General features: G+C 39.8%; 1 protein-coding gene across 3 annotated transcripts in view; it reads right to left on the reverse strand.

Annotated features, from left to right (window-relative positions):
- Window positions 1–1,141: 1,141 nt before the first annotated feature.
- The window catches only part of LOC124136734 (amiloride-sensitive sodium channel subunit alpha-like), a 101,783-nt gene continuing 83,571 nt past the window's right edge, over window positions 1,142–19,353 (reverse strand). For all 3 annotated transcript variants that reach the window (XM_048380609.1, XM_046502732.2, XM_046502730.2), the window contains 6 exons: window positions 13,869–13,967; window positions 6,674–6,854; window positions 5,364–5,420; window positions 3,857–3,995; window positions 2,788–2,891; window positions 1,142–1,770 (listed from right to left, as the gene is read on the reverse strand). In XM_048380609.1, the coding sequence (XP_048236566.1) occupies window positions 1,610–1,770; window positions 2,788–2,891; window positions 3,857–3,995; window positions 5,364–5,420; window positions 6,674–6,854; window positions 13,869–13,967 (741 nt within the window). In that variant the 3' untranslated portion in view covers window positions 1,142–1,609. The remainder of the gene's footprint in view (window positions 1,771–2,787; window positions 2,892–3,856; window positions 3,996–5,363; window positions 5,421–6,673; window positions 6,855–13,868; window positions 13,968–19,353) is intronic.

The raw sequence follows: 19,353 nt of genomic DNA on the forward strand, positions 1-19,353 counted from the left end.
GAGTTAACCAGAGTGTTCTTAACCCATTTACCACCCAGACAATGTTCGAATCCCGATAATCGCCTCTTGAGACAAGCATGAGTTGCTGAAGACCAATTCTAACCCTGATCTTCAAGGGTAGTATACATACTGCAAAAGACACTTGACGGTCAAAGGGAAATAATCCTGAGTTTTCTGAGCGATGTTTTCGGTATTTTGTCAATATTAACACCAGGCGGTGTTACTTTTAGCATGCAACCAAGAACAAAAGATGAGGTACATATGACACACTAACTTCATGTAAACTTTCAATAGTTTCTGTGGAGAACCTTACAAGATGTGATCTTTATATAAAGGAAAAATTCGGTGAAAGAAATCATCAAAACCAAAATCGAACAGAGCCGTCACTAAGACAGATATCCAAAAACGGCTAACAGAGTTTGGTGTGTTATGTATGGAGACAATTCTCAGAAAGTTTGAAAGCATTTCATGCAGTGGATTCAGAGGAGATAGTATTTGAAGACAGGTACCCAAAAAACCCTGTGAAAACCTTGAATCCAATATGGTCGCAACTAAATAAGATATCCAAAATCGGCTAACAGAGTTTGATGTGACATGTATGGAGACAGTACTCAGAAAGTTTGGATGCATTTCATGCATTGGATTCAGAGGAGATAGGATTTGAAGACAGGTACCCCCAAAACCCTGTAAAAACTTTGAATCCAATATGGCTGCCAAACCACGTGACCAGTGACCAAGATCAAAGAACAGAAAATGTTAAGCACCCTAAGCAGCAGACATGTGTAAAGTTTGAAAGTAATCAGACAAGCGGTTGCGGAGCAATAAGGCGAAATATATCTTCAAAAAATACTTGTTTTTCAGTTATCTGCCCTTGGTCATAGGGCGTACGGCCTTGGAATTTTTGTGGTATCTGGTACCTAACAACTTGCACACACACACAAAATTTGAACAAAATCGAGCCAGTGGTTAAACTGCTATCTCTGGAACAAAAAACGGCGGAATAATAAATAATAATAATAATAAATAATAAATCGAACGATTACAATAGGGCTCTACAGCCTTTCGGCTTGGAGCCCTAATAAATAATAAATCGAACGATTACAATAGGGCTCTACAGCCTTTCGGCTTGGAGCCCTAATAACAACAAAGAGTTTTATCATGTAATTCCATGAGGGTCATTCATCTTGACCGTTCATCATTAACAATGTCCAAAAAACATTATTATACATAAGGAGCTATGGGTAACCTTGGAACACCCCAAAGCCCACACGAGGATGTGATACTAGTATATGTCCTATGTCACTCACATGCTGTTGATCGTCGTTACGTAAACTGATCAAACTGACGTTGAGAACAGATGGGTATTTGAGGGGCCCTCAATCAACTTAAAAAGCTTAAGTATGAATCCTACAAGTTAAGCGTTCTTCCGCTATGTGGCGTTTGTACACGGCCAATATACAACTTTGACACATCTGTCAAGTAAAGTGTGTCTCTACTGCAGAATGTCAAAGACAAGACGTTCAAAGCATCATTTAACAAAATATCATCTCTCTCTTTTTATGGATGTCCCGTCACTTTCCTAGACGGCAGTGGCGGTGCCAGCGTTTGGTCAGAAGGCATGGCGTGCCCCGTATGTATGTTGCATGGGGTCTCTTCGCTCTTCCCGGAGATGGCGTCCTCTCGTGCAGAGCAAGAAAATCAACTCAAACATCTCAGCAACTGTGATGAGGCTGAAGCCCATGAACAACCCAACCTGACCGCCAATAGACCCTGTACAAATAGAAATAGATATATCACTGTCTTCACACAATGACGACTTTCCTTGCAGGCGCATGAGACTTATTTTACTTCATTTTCAAAATGGATAATTACAGCATTAAAATGGTACAATGAATTCCCACATGTAATACCATTATGTTAACGCGTTCGTGCCTTCTCCAATTCCATCTTCAACTTTACATCTGAAATATGATACAATTACTGCGACCGCACAGGGCATATCAGTAACTCCACTGTGAATAGATCCATCGATTTGTAGGCAAAAGAACCTGTAACTAGTATTACTTTTCACCTTGCCATGTCTTAGAAGCGATGGAAACACGGTCACTAAATCAAAATTTTGTGCGAAGCAAAAAGGCTTCCAATCATGGAAGCATATCTCTCTGGAATTCTAATCAACAGCATTTTTTATTCAAGCTTGTTGTTTTCATGGAACGCCTGCTACATTCAAACGAGTTAAATATGTTTTAACCGCGTAATACGTCTAATAAGTAGGTGATATCTTCATTACATAGATGATTATTTATTATCCATAACCGAGGTAATACTTATTCATATGACTCACCCGTGTAAGAAGGATTTAGTGCGAGGAACATTATTCAGAACCAACTGCTGACGTAATGCCGACATTAGTGTTATGAACAAAGGTTCCTACGTACTATTTCGTTATCGTTTTTTACACCAATTTGACGCCGGATACGCTTTTCGATATGTACTTGTTTGTTTGTTGTTTAACGCACTCAGCATAATTCCAGCTATATGACAGCGGTTAGTAAACAATCAGGGTTTTGACCAGACAACCCAGTGATTGACATCATGAGCATCTACCTACCCAGATGGGATACGATGACATGCATCAAGAAAGTCAGCGAGAATGACCACCTCTTACGACACGCATAGGTTGCTGAAGACCAAATCCACCCCGAAAACGTCACGGGGCATGCATTACCCAAGAGTACATTCATGCTGGCGTTTAGCCGAGTAGTCATCTCAACCTAGCCTACTCACCCAGCAGACCCTGCAGTGTGTAGATAGGGACTTGTTCAATGGTCGTGACCACAGGATCAGGGAAGAAGAAGTGAAGCGTCACAACATCCGCGCCCAGGTCATGGCTGTGATGAATGTCACGAGAGACGAATTATTAGAACCTATATCAGAAGTACTAAAACATGTGCGAAGTAAAACATATTCTGTTTGTTTGTTGCTTAACACTGCACTAAGCAATATTCCAGCTATATGAAGGCGGTCTGTAAATAATCGAATCTGGACCAGACAATCCAGTGATTAACATCATGCGCATCGATCCACACAATTGGGATCGATGACATGCATCAACCAAGCCAGCGAGCCTGACCACCCGATCCCGTTAGTCGCCTCTTACGACAGGCATAGTCGGCATTAACCAAGTCAGCGAGCCTGACCACCTGATCCCGTAAGTCGCCTCTTACGACAGGCATTGTCGCCTTTTACGGTAAGCATGGGTCGCTAAAGACCTAGTCTACCCCGGATCTTTACGGGTCAAGTCAAACAGCTGTTATTGCACAGAGAAACACGTTAGACGAGGATCCAACAACATTCAACAATTATAAGAAATCACATGGAGTTTCATTGAAAACAGAAACATCACAAACAGTATTCAGTATATGACGATAGTGAAGATTGTATTGTGTCGAAGTGAAAAGAGATCCTTACTAAGTCAGTGAGTATAGTTTTACGCCGTTTTGAACCATGTTACAACCCTGTCATGGCGGGATACATCATATGGGTTTCACATATTAATTCATCTAAATTGGGGAATGAAACCCGGGTCTTTGATGTTACGCTTTAGTCACTAGCTTAACCCAACGCCCCAGCCTTACATCAGATGGCAAAATGTTCAAACACAAGATTCGCCTAATCCTACCGTTCACTTTCCAATTTGTTTTCTCGTTTTGTTTGCAAAACATTACATTCTACACGTTTTCGTCTTGCTGTCAACAAACATTTGCATCAAACATAATATTATTCGTACAGATGGTTATTTCAACAAGAAATGTTCACTTGCAACCCACAGAGAAATTGAAAATGACATTCTTACACTATACTCTCGAAGAAGTCGGTTGCCCTGAACTTGGTGCAGGTGGCAGCTGCGGCATAATGAGTCTCCGTACACGGCAGCGGACACACACACGGAGCCTTTTCCACATCTCTATCCCCATTCCCTCTGTAGTATTTAGCTGCAAGAATATATCAATACTCAGTACAAATTACATCTCACAATGCAGTAAGTGAGTTTCCTACCACAAACACTTCCGTGTTATTTCTGGCTCGTACAAAACAATGCTAATCACCTATCCCAAGGTTAAACTAACCAATCAAGCCAGCCCATCACACGTGGTCACACTGCATACAGTGAAGGAAAGTGCAGATGAGACATTACATTTGTCACCTCATCACTCACGCAACGTTGCTTTCCGGGTGCATACATGACACGGTAGCCACGATTCGTTAATTCCTAATCTACTCGGAACGGTGCCATGCGGATTAACAGGTGTAGATAGCGCTAAAGGGTTGTTTCATCAGGATTGCAAAAATCATTCTGAATAAAGTTTTCAAAACATGTAAATGACATTTCCAAATTTGACGCATCAGTTGCCAAAATGTGACCGATGCCATTCCTTATTTTGACCTGAACTTTTGGTTTCTTACTCTTCAGGTGATAAGATGACATGTTTGTATGTGTTTGTGACTGACACCACAGGTGCGACAGGGTATGATCAGCTTTCAGCGAACACCAGGTGTCAGCGAACAGCACTATCTTATAATGGTTCGACCGCCTCCGTGGTATTGAGGTAGAGCGTCCGCCCGAAGAGCGGAAGGTCCAGGGTTCGATCCCGGGCCGCGTCATACAAAAAGACGTTAAAAGATTGTACTTGTTGTTACCCTGTCTGGCGCTCGGCATTAAGGGGCTAAAACAAGGACTGGTCGGCTCGGAGTCAGTATACTGTGTCTGAGTGGGGTATTCATGTTAAACTGCGGCATGGTATCTCAGTGAGCTAGCACTATAAATCGGCATCAGTCCGGACTAGTACAAGCAGCCACACACACACATACACATGCATGCACGTCGCTATATAAGTGCAATCTTGGACGCGACGTTAAACCCAATTTCACCTCACCTCACCTTATAATGGTTCATAAGAACCTGCTTATGATTTAGTCCGAATCGTAAAATGGCTGCGTATACAATATGAAGTCGTCAATTCACAAAACACATTCACGATGAGTTTTTTGTTTGTTTTAATCTTCCTCTGTTTGCAGCAAATACGAGAGGTTAATTAAATCCTACATATAAAACGGTTTCAAATTACGGATTCAACGTACATATGCCCGCCGAACCAATATATACTCGTAATGGCATTTGTCCACAATTTGATGGACTGCCCTTCTCATGTTTAATAATAAAATGTCAATGAGAATGCAACGACATTTGATTATTAAACATGGCTTCTTCTCTGGTAGGAATATCTTTGACACGCATACCTCTTGTCAGTCTACTTGTAACACACTGGGAAACTCTCCATGTTATTATGTTAAAAACATACCTTCAGCCGCCCTGTAGCACACAGCCAGTCGATCCATGGAACACAGCGTCTCATTGCCTAGGTAGAAAATACATTTCTGTAGAAAACCTATCTACTTTATGGGGCAAAGGATAAGATACGGCACGGAAACAGCAGGCAGCCATAAGCTGGTATCATTCACCTTTGCAGCTGTTTGAAAGACACTGTTTAACGTTCATTAATTTTGCACAGTGTTCGTCCTTGAAATAGAAAAATAGAAAAATGGGTCCTGCAGGAACACAACTTAGAACTCAGTGGCATCCGAAATAAAGTTAAGGTTAATTATAAAAAGCATCATGCCTGTAGTAATAATGCAAAAAGGGTTTTCGATCAAATGTCGACAACAGATACTTGTAATGGGTTTTCAAATAGGATTTTACGCAGCTTTGATCAGTATTTTATTAATATCATGGCGTGTCTGGGGGGCTTGAGTTGTTGTTTGAAAGCATTGACCGCAAGCAACACAGCCCCACGACGACCAACGTACATAACTCTGAAGAGTTCCTTTAACCACCGTGACACTCTGCTTTTTCTGCTGACGGACTTTTGCTGAATTATAACAGACTTTCCTGGACACAGGACACCTAGACCGGGTCTCCATGGGGATATCGCCATTGTAACCTGAGAACGCTCTGTTCTTAGATTTTCCTCTCGAACACTGTTCCACTCTTGAACACTCCCAAGTGCATACTAAAACGTGTACTATTTTATTTATATCATCTGCCATATCCAGGGTTTCAATCCCGAATGCTCTAATTATGATTCTGGGTTTGTAAGGACAATGTTTCGTCCTTGCAAGTGGGTGTCCACACGCACCAATTCATCACAGACACACTGTTCACTCACCAGTTGCATAGTCAGAAAAAACGACTGTAGAGTAGAGAGTCAAAGTATCCCAATACAACATGCAGTGGATTAATCATCGGTAATGTATGACGTGACCAAAGCTGGACGACTTATAATATTGATATCATGTTATCTAAATAAATCATTTTCAAATTACTAATTGGGTGTTCTATTTGATAGGATATCGTATCTTTATTGTCCATCGTTAAGAACATTGTTATGGGCGTCTCAATGTATGTAGACATGTCCATGTCAGTTCATATGCTTGTGTGTACATGTGTTGTGAGGGTATCTGCCTGTGCGTCTGGAAGTGTTGTACGTGTGTGCTACGATACACCTGCTTATGAAGACAATCATGTGCTACAGGTGCCTCATGATCCTTGCGGACTTTTCCTTATGAAGAGGTATTGAGATGTGACACCTAAACACACACGTCACTCACTTACCTGGATGAAGAAAATGTCGGCATCCGCAGACTTTGATGACGTAATCAAAGAAACACTCCTTCTCACACGCCTCTTTCGAGTAGTAGTCGAACCGCCTCAGGGGGTTGACAAACGTGTCACTGTTCGTGTCCACGCAGGTGGAACCACCAAAAGCCTTGAACGGAGGCTCAAGTCCGATTCTCTGCAATGCCATATTGTTACGTCAGACACACGGGTTGAATAACAATGTTATGGATACATTGCTCCTTTCTACCTTACAAATCCACTGCATCACCATAAATGCTGATGACTGTCCTACGTACGTAAATTAAGGATATATCAATACGACCTTAGAAAGTTATAAAAAGTTGGATACCAATTTTAGAGAATGATATTAAATCTTCTGTCTCTACATCTCTCTTTCGAGACAATTTCTTTTACATTGCATATGATCAAGGACATGAGCCGTAATTTTTATTTTCTTAGCCAGACAAAGTAACTTATATTTTAGAAACCCTTACATTTAAGACATTCCGTCTGCTGAAAGCCATTAGAGAAATCTTCCAGACAAGAATATCTTTATCGAAATGTTTTGCCCAGAATTTCAAAGGGTAAAGGGCCAAGCTTACCTGTAAGTGGAACTTTTTATTACGCGTTTGCTTTTCAGCAAAACACGAAGAATACGAACGGTATCGAATGGGATTGAAAGGTATCAAACTTATTTATTGTTTGTGGGGACGTTTCAGTGCTAGTGACATTATGTTTTATATAACTTAGTTTACTTTAAACATATTTTATTGCTCAAAAGCGGCAATAGGATGGGGCACAAGTGCAACACTTATTGCCGCCTTCTCACTGCATATTGTGCGCATTTAGCAACCACATAGTGGATGGAAAAGAGCGCTTAAGAAAAGGAAATATGTCTCTGCTAAACATAGTCTTGTATACTTATCAATTGCTTACCAGAATACATGGTCTTTGCATATATTTAAGAGGTTGTCAAACGCTAGAGATGTATCCATGAAAGTTGTAAGAAAACACAAACCAGATAATATATGATATATCCATGCATTATTAATATATATATTAATAATAAATAATTAATGTGTACATTTGTTTGCTCTTATATAGCAGCGCCGGTGGTTTGAAGATAAAAAAGCTGTTCTGTTCTGTTCTAGGCAAATATTAGTACAAGTATCCTTGTCCCCAACTTGTATTTTAATGATTCAAATAAAACTGTTTTCTCTAAAAAAAAATCCAGTGGCTACGGCACTGCTGAAGGTCCGGCTCTGTTAAAAAATTCAATCAGGCACGCAACGCATCGGGACGTTAACACCCAGGTGTGTGAATGATCGTCCCCACTCGACCGTTAATGTTATTCATTCACAGTCTGACCCCCAAACGAGAATCAAAATGAGGATGGGGATCAGGATCAGGATCAGGATCAAGTTCTAAAACCACCATTTCGGTTTTATACAATTAGGTTTCCGGCACACTGGGCTATCAATTTACATGAAGATTTGAAATGGCATCGAGTGTGCCGTACAAGAGACAAGGATTGTCCAATAGTACTACGTGGGCAACATTCATTGATAGGAAACATGACAAACATAACACGATTGTGATTAAACGTCAGCACAAGTCCTGGTCTACTGAACACGCATTACACAGAGAGCAATATCATAGATGTGTCTGTATTGTTTAACATTTATGGTTATTCAATCTGCATATGCACACAGGCGCTAATTGCATGGACAACATCAGCACGGAATCTTTTACATTTGAGCCACGCTAATGCCTCGGATATCAGCTCAGTCCCAAGGGACCCAAATTTGGTTGAGCGAGATGTGGAGGCATGTCCACTCAGAGAGAACTCGTAAATCATGGTGGAGGTGTTCAGGTGGGCTTCTCGAAGCCAATTTGCAATTGGCCTCCATGTCGACCTTCAATGACCACTTATCATCCTCTCTGCGTCTTCTGATAAAGGAAAGTCAAGACATATAATCCTCAACGTGACAATTTTAAGGACGAACTAAAGTTATCTAGAAATGAGCAATTATATTTTGCAAACCCCCAAAGAAATTTAATACGGGAGACATTGCCTGTATTATTCTTGTGATCCCATCTTTTCTTACGGTTAAGAGAGGAAGCGACTGGAATCCGCGACAGTATTAAATAACGATACTCATCTTCGAGTATGCTACTTCCGTAAAAGTGTATTGCCTCGTGAAGTTCCAATGATTCGTCATTGACTGTTTTAGACATGTCTACTGTTGACTGAACAAAATATGTTTTTATGTCAGAAATGTGGCATCGAAAGCATCTATTTTAATTACTTGATACCATTCTAGCTAGATATAGCAAATGTAGGTAGCATGCCTGTCCAAGACGAAACCTTCGTTTCTGTTAAAGTATAGCAAACAAGCACTAGAAGAAAGATTTATTTGCAATAACTGACGCAAGGATCTCTTAGCCAGACCCATTTTACAGTTCAGACTGAATCGCATATTCACATATTTCAATCTACATGTGCCTGTTGACATGAAGTAAATGTCAGTAGGATCAACAATTACTGCAGTAAAAGGCTTATCAGCAGGTTTGGAGCCACACTAATGTCTTATTTTATTCCCGGATCGGATTTCCCTTTTAAAACCGCCAAACCATCACATGGAGGCTAGTCCCCATGGCTTGCTGTCTACGTCCACTTAAGGTCGTAGCATCCTGTGTGAAATCGATATACTGCACAGCTGTCTATTCGTAATTCTCAATTTCAGAAAGCTTTGAATTCGTTTGACTACTTTATAGATTGCAGCCTATGCAGACATACTTCGCAGTCGAGTCAATTCACTTACTGTACATGGATACATCTATCTAATGGGAGTGCAAGCATGCATACATATTGTACCTTGTTTAACGGTCTGTGTACATGTCAGAGCAGCTGTAGTGCCTAACTATACCTTCAAGTTCTGCTGGGACGAATGCCATGTCACTGCAATACCCTTTGAAAGATGTAAGAAGTAAGTTCGGTAAAAAAAATCAACCAATAACATTATTGCGATCAGTTTACTTTGATATTTGATGCAAGTCCTATTCGGTTCAACCGCCCCCGTAGTCTAGTGGTAGAGCGTGCGCCCGGGGAGCGGAAGGTCGGGGGTTCAAGACTAAAAGACGTAAAAAGGATGGTACTTGGTGTTACCCTTCCTGGCGTTCTACATTAAGGGGATAAAATATGTGGGCTCGCACTGTAAATTGGCATCAGTCCGGACTAGTACAAGCGGCCACACACTAATATAATATATATATATAAGTGCAATAATATTGGACGTGACGTTAAACCCCATTTCACATCACCTCACCTAGTCAGTTCTTAATCTTGACCAGCGTATTTGAAATTAAAATGCTGGATGTCCATGTACAGGCATGCTTAAGAAATGTCGGTTAATGTTATTTTCCAAACACTTTTGGGATGGTTGTATTTTTGTACCCATGATGAAGCATAACCTTTCTGTTGCCATTTACTTCTGCAACACGCCAGAACTGTGAAGAGACTATTTCAAATTTACATATTACAGAATAAGTATTTTTTGCATTTTTTAGTATGTTTGGAATGATTTATGCAATAGTCGGGTTTATTTACAAAACAAGTTCAAATAGTTCGTAAGGTAAAATGAATCATATTGTAAAAATCACTACCTTTTAGGAATCGGCGCATCCAACGTCCCCGGTGTATGAAGCTATGAACACATGTAAGAGGACTACAAGTAAGTGAGTTGTGTTTAAGACCGCTTTGAACAGTATTCCGTTTATATCACAGGGTGTCAGCTTCATGTGGGAGGAAATCCAAAAGTGATGCAGGTCTGAAATTGTTACCACCATGGTGAAATCCACGAGCAGAGATTTTGTGCTGACAAACCGAGAAACATAATCGGATCGAACCTGGATTTGAAACCACTAGTGTAGGTTTCTGGCGTACCAAAGGGACGTTACTCTGGATAACGATTTCCGGCGCCTTTGACGAGTGGGTCACCCATGCAGAAGCATGTCATACCAACAATATCACAAACCAGATTTTTCCAAAAGATTGAAATCCTATTGTAGTGATCTCGGAAGATAAAACTAATAATTTAATCACGATATTGATTTTCAAAATCGCAACACGTAGGATGAAAGACTCGACTGAACAAACCAACATTGGCGTTCAAAGAAGCAATTACATTTAAACACGAACTTACGCGAAGAGCACAATGATGGTTAGAACGTTGTGAAGCGGCTGATTCACAAGGGACAATTTCTGGAACCCATAATGGGTGTGCAAGGTTGTTTAATGTCTCCGACGTGTCATAATGGTAAAGCTTTAAAACGATTAATGTATGATCTTCATCATTATCGGAGGGTTGAACAAAATACATCTTTTGTCTCGTCCAATACAGGTTTAAGAAAGAAATCAACGTTTTAAGAAAATAGTTTTATCGAAAAGAACAAAATGTGTCCAGTTTTTACAGTTTATGATTTATGCAACAAAAATGTTAATCAAACATCTTAACCAAATGCCCGCTGTAGATCCAGATATATACAGTAACTGTTATACATAAATACTGGTCAGGTGGATGGTATGATTGTGTTTACGTAAGAAGTTCTTTCCGGAATGTCGTCAAAAAGTCACCAGGTTGGCAAACGGTCCCTGCTGTCTCCCACATTCATCATTTTCACAGACAGGCTGTCGGGACCGTCAGAAGCAGTTGTGCAGACTTGTGTCCATGTACCTTCCCTTGTTGGTTCAGCAAAGTGATAATAATCACCTGTGAGTGTTTGGTTTTCTGAACATACCGTGGTATAAATGTACTGTACCAAGTTTCCAAGTTTCCAAGTTTCCAAGACTGAATTCCATTGTTCTAACAAATATCTATTACAGATATCATCATATTATATTGTTTGTCAGCTGCTCATAAAACAAAACCAAGAAAATTTATGAAGCCTCGACTACAAAGCTGACGTCGAGTGCCAGTCAGGATATTGCAAACAAAAGTGAAGCTACACTCATAATGCAGATATGTACACTGTTTCACGTTTCTGAGACTTGTGGTTTATAAGAAAGTGATGTTTTATACAAGACTTTCTTTATCTTTTTAACCACATGATCGCGGCTATCAAACCGTGGTGTGCTGAGTGACTGGAAGGTATATGTCACATTTCAGCTTCAGTAGTTAAGCAGATTCACCTAGACCGTGCCATAAGCTACATTTCTCCTACAGAAATTCATTAAAACGGAATTTCCGTTTATCCTTTCAGCAGAGTACGTATATCAGCAATATAACGCGTTAGCACGTGGTGCTGGCGTCATGCGAGGGCGAGAAACCATTGGCGTCATTATAAAGCAAATTACTCAGTTGATCAGCTGTCTGTGAGGTGAAGAGCTGACGTTGACTTAATGTGATTGGTGTTCCCGAAGCTGTGATCTTTAAAGCCCCAATCACCTTATTGCAGATGTACTGCAAATACGGAGATGTTAAGTCGAAAATAGTTTTTTTTATTTTCCCATTGAGGATAATGTTGTTGATGATATATCACACATAATACTCGAAACAATCTCTCAATATATTTAATGAAATATTACACAATCCCTTTAGAACAACATAAATATGCACTTAGTGTTTTTTTAATATATTGGCATGAAGGCGGTTTGCTGGCAGGGCCTGTGGAGGAAGAGTCCCTTGATGCCGATTGCTCACGAAGTCAGGTGTAAAAACCACAAGTGCTGCCAGTCAGCCCTGGTATCTTAAACTGGTTTCATCTACACATCGTCTACATCTAATGTATTCAGTAAAGTGTCGAGAATTCGAAACTAGGGCGATACCATGGTAACTGACGGATTAGTTAATTTATTGTCCCATGGAACACACATATATAGTTGTATGGTTTCATCAAACTGTGTGAAGCGGCCATGCTTGAGCGTTCAACCCACGACTCGCCTGTTTCGTAGACGATATATATCAGACACAGATCAGCTCATGGCGCCGGCAAGGTTACCATGAAACAATAATAAATCGGTATGTCTATTGAAGTTTCTTATCCTAGCAGTTTAATAAGATATATTAAATCTGAATGTTTCCAGGGATATATGAAATAATTCACCCGACAATATAATCGTCTATATACTTTGTTGATAAAGGGAGATTCTGTATCACTGAAAGCCAACATAAAAACATGTAACTACCAATGCGTAGAAAATATTCTTGTAATGTGTTTGATTCTTTGTGTGTAGCCGTCTTAATAAGCAATTCGTCACGCAAGTTTAGTACGGGATTGGTACAATAAACGTAACCCTTTACTTCAGGGCAATTCCACCATGTCAAATAGTCAGTAACACAAATGATATTTATATTCAAAACTCCATCGTCTTTAATCATAATATTGATATGATTTGTTAGCTTAAATTACTGATCGAGTAACTAATTCAAAACGAAAGAGACATCACTGTCACTAGTTTCGGATGTCCATGAAAGCGTCGCGTGAGAAATGCCGTTTTGACTTTTATAGATTCATAGGGTATATTGTGAACTGAAACAATCATCGATGATCCATTCGAATCGACAATCTACTAAAGAGGTCGACATTGTAGAACGAATATAAAACTGCAATTATTTGAATGATGAACAATGCTATCATTTACATATCGGGATATATATGCCAGCTTTATTTAGTATAGTTTGGCTGCATATACATGTGTTCGGCAACATGTTTCTAAATACGCCAATCACATTAATGCCAATGCGCTATTTAAGCCGTGATGGCCTTAACTATGATCATTTGGTCAACGTTAACTAATTTCAGTTTAATTACAAAGAAGACCATAAGATTCCCAACTGCCACAGAAGACACAGGTATACTACCATCACGTACATGTCAAACCCTAATACACGACATGCAGTTCCAGTGTTGCTATGGATACACGATATGACCCCCTTTTAAAGAAATCACAAAAAATCCTCCAAGATATGCCTCTGATTTCCCAAGTGGTTCCCATAAAATATTTTCTTCTTTTTGCTAAAATTATATCATAGTTTAATCGTAAGTCTTCAACCAGCGGTGTAGAAACGGCATTAAGGATACCGTTGTTTATAGCGTTTCATGTTTTTTAGGCAAATGACAAGACATAAAGATAATCAACTATGTGCATGATGTCTTGCTTAAGGAACACCTTTCAGTTCGAACTTACGACAGTTTTGGTGATTTCGACTTCTGACGAGCAGTTGGCACCGACGACAAATCCCCGGGACTGGGGCAGTGGATCCTCATCATGGTCGTGGAGAACAACCTGAAAACAATGGACGATGTCATGAGCATATTAGACATTGTTCGGTAATAATGTTTGGTTTAACTCGACTTTGAACAGTATTACAATATTTGTGAAGCCCACAATCCTGAGTATGATATCCAAAACCCTAGAAACATAACCAGAGCGTAACAACACAATCTCGGGACGCGATATCAAAATCACAGGATTCCGGTAGTCCTAAGGGAAGCAACTCTGCACTATCACAACCTTATGAATAATGATCATCAATCAAACAAACACATGCATATAAACAGAGGCAAAGAGGGAACCGAATAATTTCGGTATGAACAACCACACAGAACATACTTCAGAACATCGTTAAATGGAACTCCCCTGCATTGTTCTTTTACACGTGTATCTGACAGCAGTAGTTCCGTCATATGAGTAGCGGAACGGTGGGGTAGCCTAGTTGTTAAAGTGTTCGCTCGTCACGTAGAAGAGCCGGATTCGATTCCCCACCAGAGTACAATGTGTGAAGCCCATTTCCGATGTCCTCCGCCTTGATATTGCTGGAATGGTGCTAAAAGCGGCGTAAAGCTACACTAACTCACTAACCCATAATACCGGTGAAGATTAGGTCTAGGTCTTCAGATTGGGTATTCAGGCCTGATGAATTGGTTAATCATGTCATTGTATCTCCGCCGTGATATTGCTGGAATATTGGTAAAATCGGCATAAAATCATACTCACTCACTCATAAGGGTACTCGTTATATACCAACACGCCATCTGTCTCGATATGTGTATTATTCGACCTCTTGCGCTGACACTGACCACTTAATCTATATAATACTCGACATATTCCGGTGACACTAACCACACTATCTATATATCACTCGACATAACCAAGTGACATTGGTCACGCTCTCTATATATCACTGGACATAATCCAGTGACACTGGCCACACTATCCATATATTACTAGACATAATCCAGTGACACTAACCACAATACCCATATATTACTGGACATAATCCAGTGACACTGGACACACTATCTATATATTACTCGACATAATCCAGTGACCCTGTCCAGTTGATCTATATATTACTCGATATATTCCTCTGACCCTCTCAAGTTGATCTATATATTATTCACCGTATTCCTCTGACCCTGCCCAGTTGATCTATATATTACTCGACATATTCCTCTGACCCTGTCACCTCTGAATGTGATACATGACTGAGATTTTAGTGATTTTCAACATCACTTTTATTCTATGGGTTGCTATCTGATTACACAAAAGACATTTCTCGCCGCGAATAGCTGCAAAATTGCTGATGCGGCGTTAAGCAATATTCACTCACTCACTCCTCTGACCCTGTCAAGTTGATCTATATATTACTCACCAGAATCATCTGACCCTGTCCATTTGATCTATATATTACTCGACATATTCATCGGACCCTGTCCAGTTGATCTATATATTACTCGACATATTCCTCTGACCCTGTCCAGTTGATCTATATATTACTCGACATATTCCTCTGACCCTGTCCAGTTGATCTATATATTACTCGACATATTCCTCTGACCCTGTCCAGTTGATCTATATATTACTCGACATATTCCTCTGACCCTGTCACGTTGATCTATATATTACTCACCGTATTCATCTGACCCTGTCCAGTTGATCTATATATTACTCGACATATTCCTCTGACCCTGTCCAGTTGATCTATATATTACTCACCGTATTCATCTGACCCTGTCCAGTTGATCTATATATTACTCGACATATTCCTCTGACCCTGTCCAGTTGATCTATATATTACTCACCGTATTCATCTGACCCTGTCCAGTTGATCTATATATTACTCGACATATTCCTCTGACCCTGTCCAGTTGATCTATATATTACTCACCAGATTCATCTGACCCTGTCCAGTTGAACTATATATTACTCGACATATTCATCTGACCCTGTCCATTTGATCTATATATTACTCGACATATTCATCGGACCCTGTCCAGTTGATCTATATATTACTCGACATATTCCTCTGACCCTGTCCAGTTGATCTATATATTACTCGACATATTCCTCTGACCCTGTCCAGTTGATCTATATATTACTCGACATATTCCTCTGACCCTGTCACGTTGATCTATATATTACTCACCGTATTCCTCTGACCCTGTCCAGTTGATCTATATATTACTCACCGTATTCATCTGACCCTGTCCAGTTGATCTATATATTACTCGACATATTCCTCTGACCCTGTCCAGTTGATCTATATATTACTCACCAGATTCATCTGACCCTGTCCAGTTGAACTATATATTACTCGACATATTCATCTGACCCTGTCCAGTTGATCTATATATTACTCGACATATTCATCTGACCCTGTCCAGTTGATTTATTTATGAATCAACATATTTCACTGACTGTGATCCACATATTATCCCGGCTTAACGGGGTTTACGCTGTACAAGTTATATATGAATACCAGACATACGAGATTACAAACGTTCAAAACGCGTAATATGAATTCTTCCTCCAAAGACAATTTGGCAGTATCATGTGTTTTCATTAATTTCAACTCTCCGGTCATCCCCACGGTACATGCGTAGCTACTGTAATAATCAACTATTATTTATGACAGTGTTACCTTATCAACTTCAGTCAGAGATATAAGGGTATTGTGCATCCATATTTATAGAAAGGAAATAAGAAAATAATAAGGAATTGTTACAGATACGCAGCGTAAACACATGGCGATACGTCATTTCCAGGGTCTTCTTTATCTCTGTCATCTGGTTATGAAACGTATGCCACCTATATGTAGATAAAGAGAAACCGGTCCATCTAGCGTTACATTCGGTGTATGGAATATCTCAACATGACAGGGTACGATGGACCTATTGCTTTTCACATGAATTATCCAGCATCATAAATCACTGGCTGCCACTAACGAATACATCACTTGAAGGGCATACCATGGGATACAGCGAACGTCGCCATTATAAAGTAGACGTGTTTACAAATTGTCTCATTATTCATGTGAATTAAATTGGAAATGATATTCTGACCAGACGGGACTGGAGACATGAGACATCATTTGTTGTTGTCTACTGTAATTGTAACTGTTCTAGGGGTAACAGGCCTAGAGAAAAGTTATTTAAAGATCCGCATTCATATTAAACCACCAAAATATTAACCAAATAATCCCCAACCCCAACGTGATTGATTCAGAAGGGCATTGGCGCTGATTGCAAGACCAATCGTCTAATTACCAATGGGGCTACCATCTGGGTGTATATTCGATATTTCTATCCCACTGCAATGTTGTGTGAGTTCATATGCACGTTGTTGCCGAAGAGAAATCACTGTGATTGCATTCCTCTGCTTATAGTCGTTGTAAATATTATTACATGTTCCCCTGATCGAAGGAATGTGTACATTGGAAATATTCCCAGTTACATATATTAAGATCGTGTTATGGCTCACACTGTTATAAAGTAAAAGTACAGGTCAGCACATTACAAAGGAACCTTCCAAAGTCACGTGTGGTTTTCACTTTGATTCGAGTCTTTCTATATGTAACACTGGTTTCCCTGTTCGTGAAATAATTAATAATTATGTTTAGGACGGACCACAGTCTCTGTGCATGGTTATTGAATTGACATGTGTAAAGAATATCAATTACTCGTATTATAGTTCATATTTGTCCGTTATTCTTATCAAATGTAGCGAACATGCTATGCAGAAATACCAATGCACAAAATTCATAATTTACAACGTAAACATGTACACACCTATTGCTTATGACATTCTTGTATGACGCAGATTAAAAACTGCATCCATTATGAACCTGTGAGGCAGCAGAGAGGTTAACCTCCTTGACACAAAATGCGCCATGAACAAATATATTAATCATCCTTTTTCAATCAATTTTTAATTATTTTTCTGTAATAAACCCCCTTGATGAACAATAGATAACGCTGATAGACATAGGGTGCACGTCATCAAATACGGCACCGGCAATCGATGCCTCCCATTTTCACAGCTGAAACTAGTGTAGTGTAGTAAACAGATGTTATCACCGTTGCATTGATTGACGTGTTGAAATATTATTATCGATAGATGCATGCAAGCTAGCTACCAGAGGTACGTATATGATCTCCAGAAATCTGCAAATATGACCACCTTCGTTTTTTCCATGTGAGTGACTTGTCGTCAGCACTGTATTAAACAATACGCGTATAACTGAATATATTTGCATGTAGGCAGTATAAAACACTATACGCGATACAGGACCCATTCTGATGCGCCCTGCACACGATATGCTATCGGGTACTATTGCCCATTGACAACAATGACACCAATCACTGACGCGATGAAAGGTCCCTTTGCCTGTATTTGCTCATATCGACCCGTGTTGCTTAAAAACAACATCAATTTATGACACAACATTAAGACCTGAATATCTGTGTGTGTATTGACAGGTAAACTGATTACTTGGTTTTCCGAGGCTCAATGACACGGCGTGCCGTCAACATCGGGGAATAATTGAATTAGTTGGTCTAAAGTTAGTTCAAGCCAGGACACCGGCTTTATGTATGGGTTCTCGCTGTGTCTTTCCTTGTACATCCTACACTGTTCAGTCAGTCCGTCAACTGCGAAGGTTGTACATACGTTCCATGATGTGGGGCCAAACAGGATCAGTGCTGTACACACAGTGGCAGAGCTTTCCTGGTTTGGCCTAACTTAAACTGATTTACCGGCACCTATAGCCTGATGCACACTTGTTATTTAATGCTGTAAAATCTACTATTGAGACAGACGTGTTTGATCTTTCAACAATTGATCTCTTAATGCAGAACTTACTAGTACATCAGCTAATCTCGCTGTTCGTGGAAAGGAGGCTCTTAATCAACACTTAAGTGGTGCCTGGCACTGCCTTCGACACTTTTGTCTGATTATTTACGTGGACTGCACATTTATATAAACATGAGTCTGTCTCTGTCATTTGTGGTTTAATATTGATCATCGAGTTATCCGACGTTTGAGAAAAGTTGAGTAGTGTTATCCGACCTTATGATTGACACCAATCTACCAGGACAGTCAAGTTCCATCATCGCACATTGTATATGGACTGAATAATGTCGAGTTAACAGTGTGTCACCAACATGTTTGCAGTTACGATATGAATCTGCTGGGATTTCAATGTAGAGCTAAATTGCCTGCAGATTTAAAAGGGACTGAGTTGTCCTCAAGCAGTTGAGTTTGGTTTCAAAGTTAATTCGTAAAACTGTTAATGGACAATGGATACTGATAATTGTACTGGCATCTGTATCTAAACGACGCATCGAATTTAAAAAGAAATGAAATCAATGTCAACTCATCTTCATTCATT

This window comes from Haliotis rufescens, unplaced genomic scaffold, assembly GCF_023055435.1.
Source record: "Haliotis rufescens isolate VD_foot unplaced genomic scaffold, xgHalRufe1.0.p SCAF_31, whole genome shotgun sequence".
In the NCBI taxonomy this organism is placed as follows: Eukaryota; Metazoa; Mollusca; class Gastropoda; order Lepetellida; family Haliotidae; genus Haliotis; species Haliotis rufescens.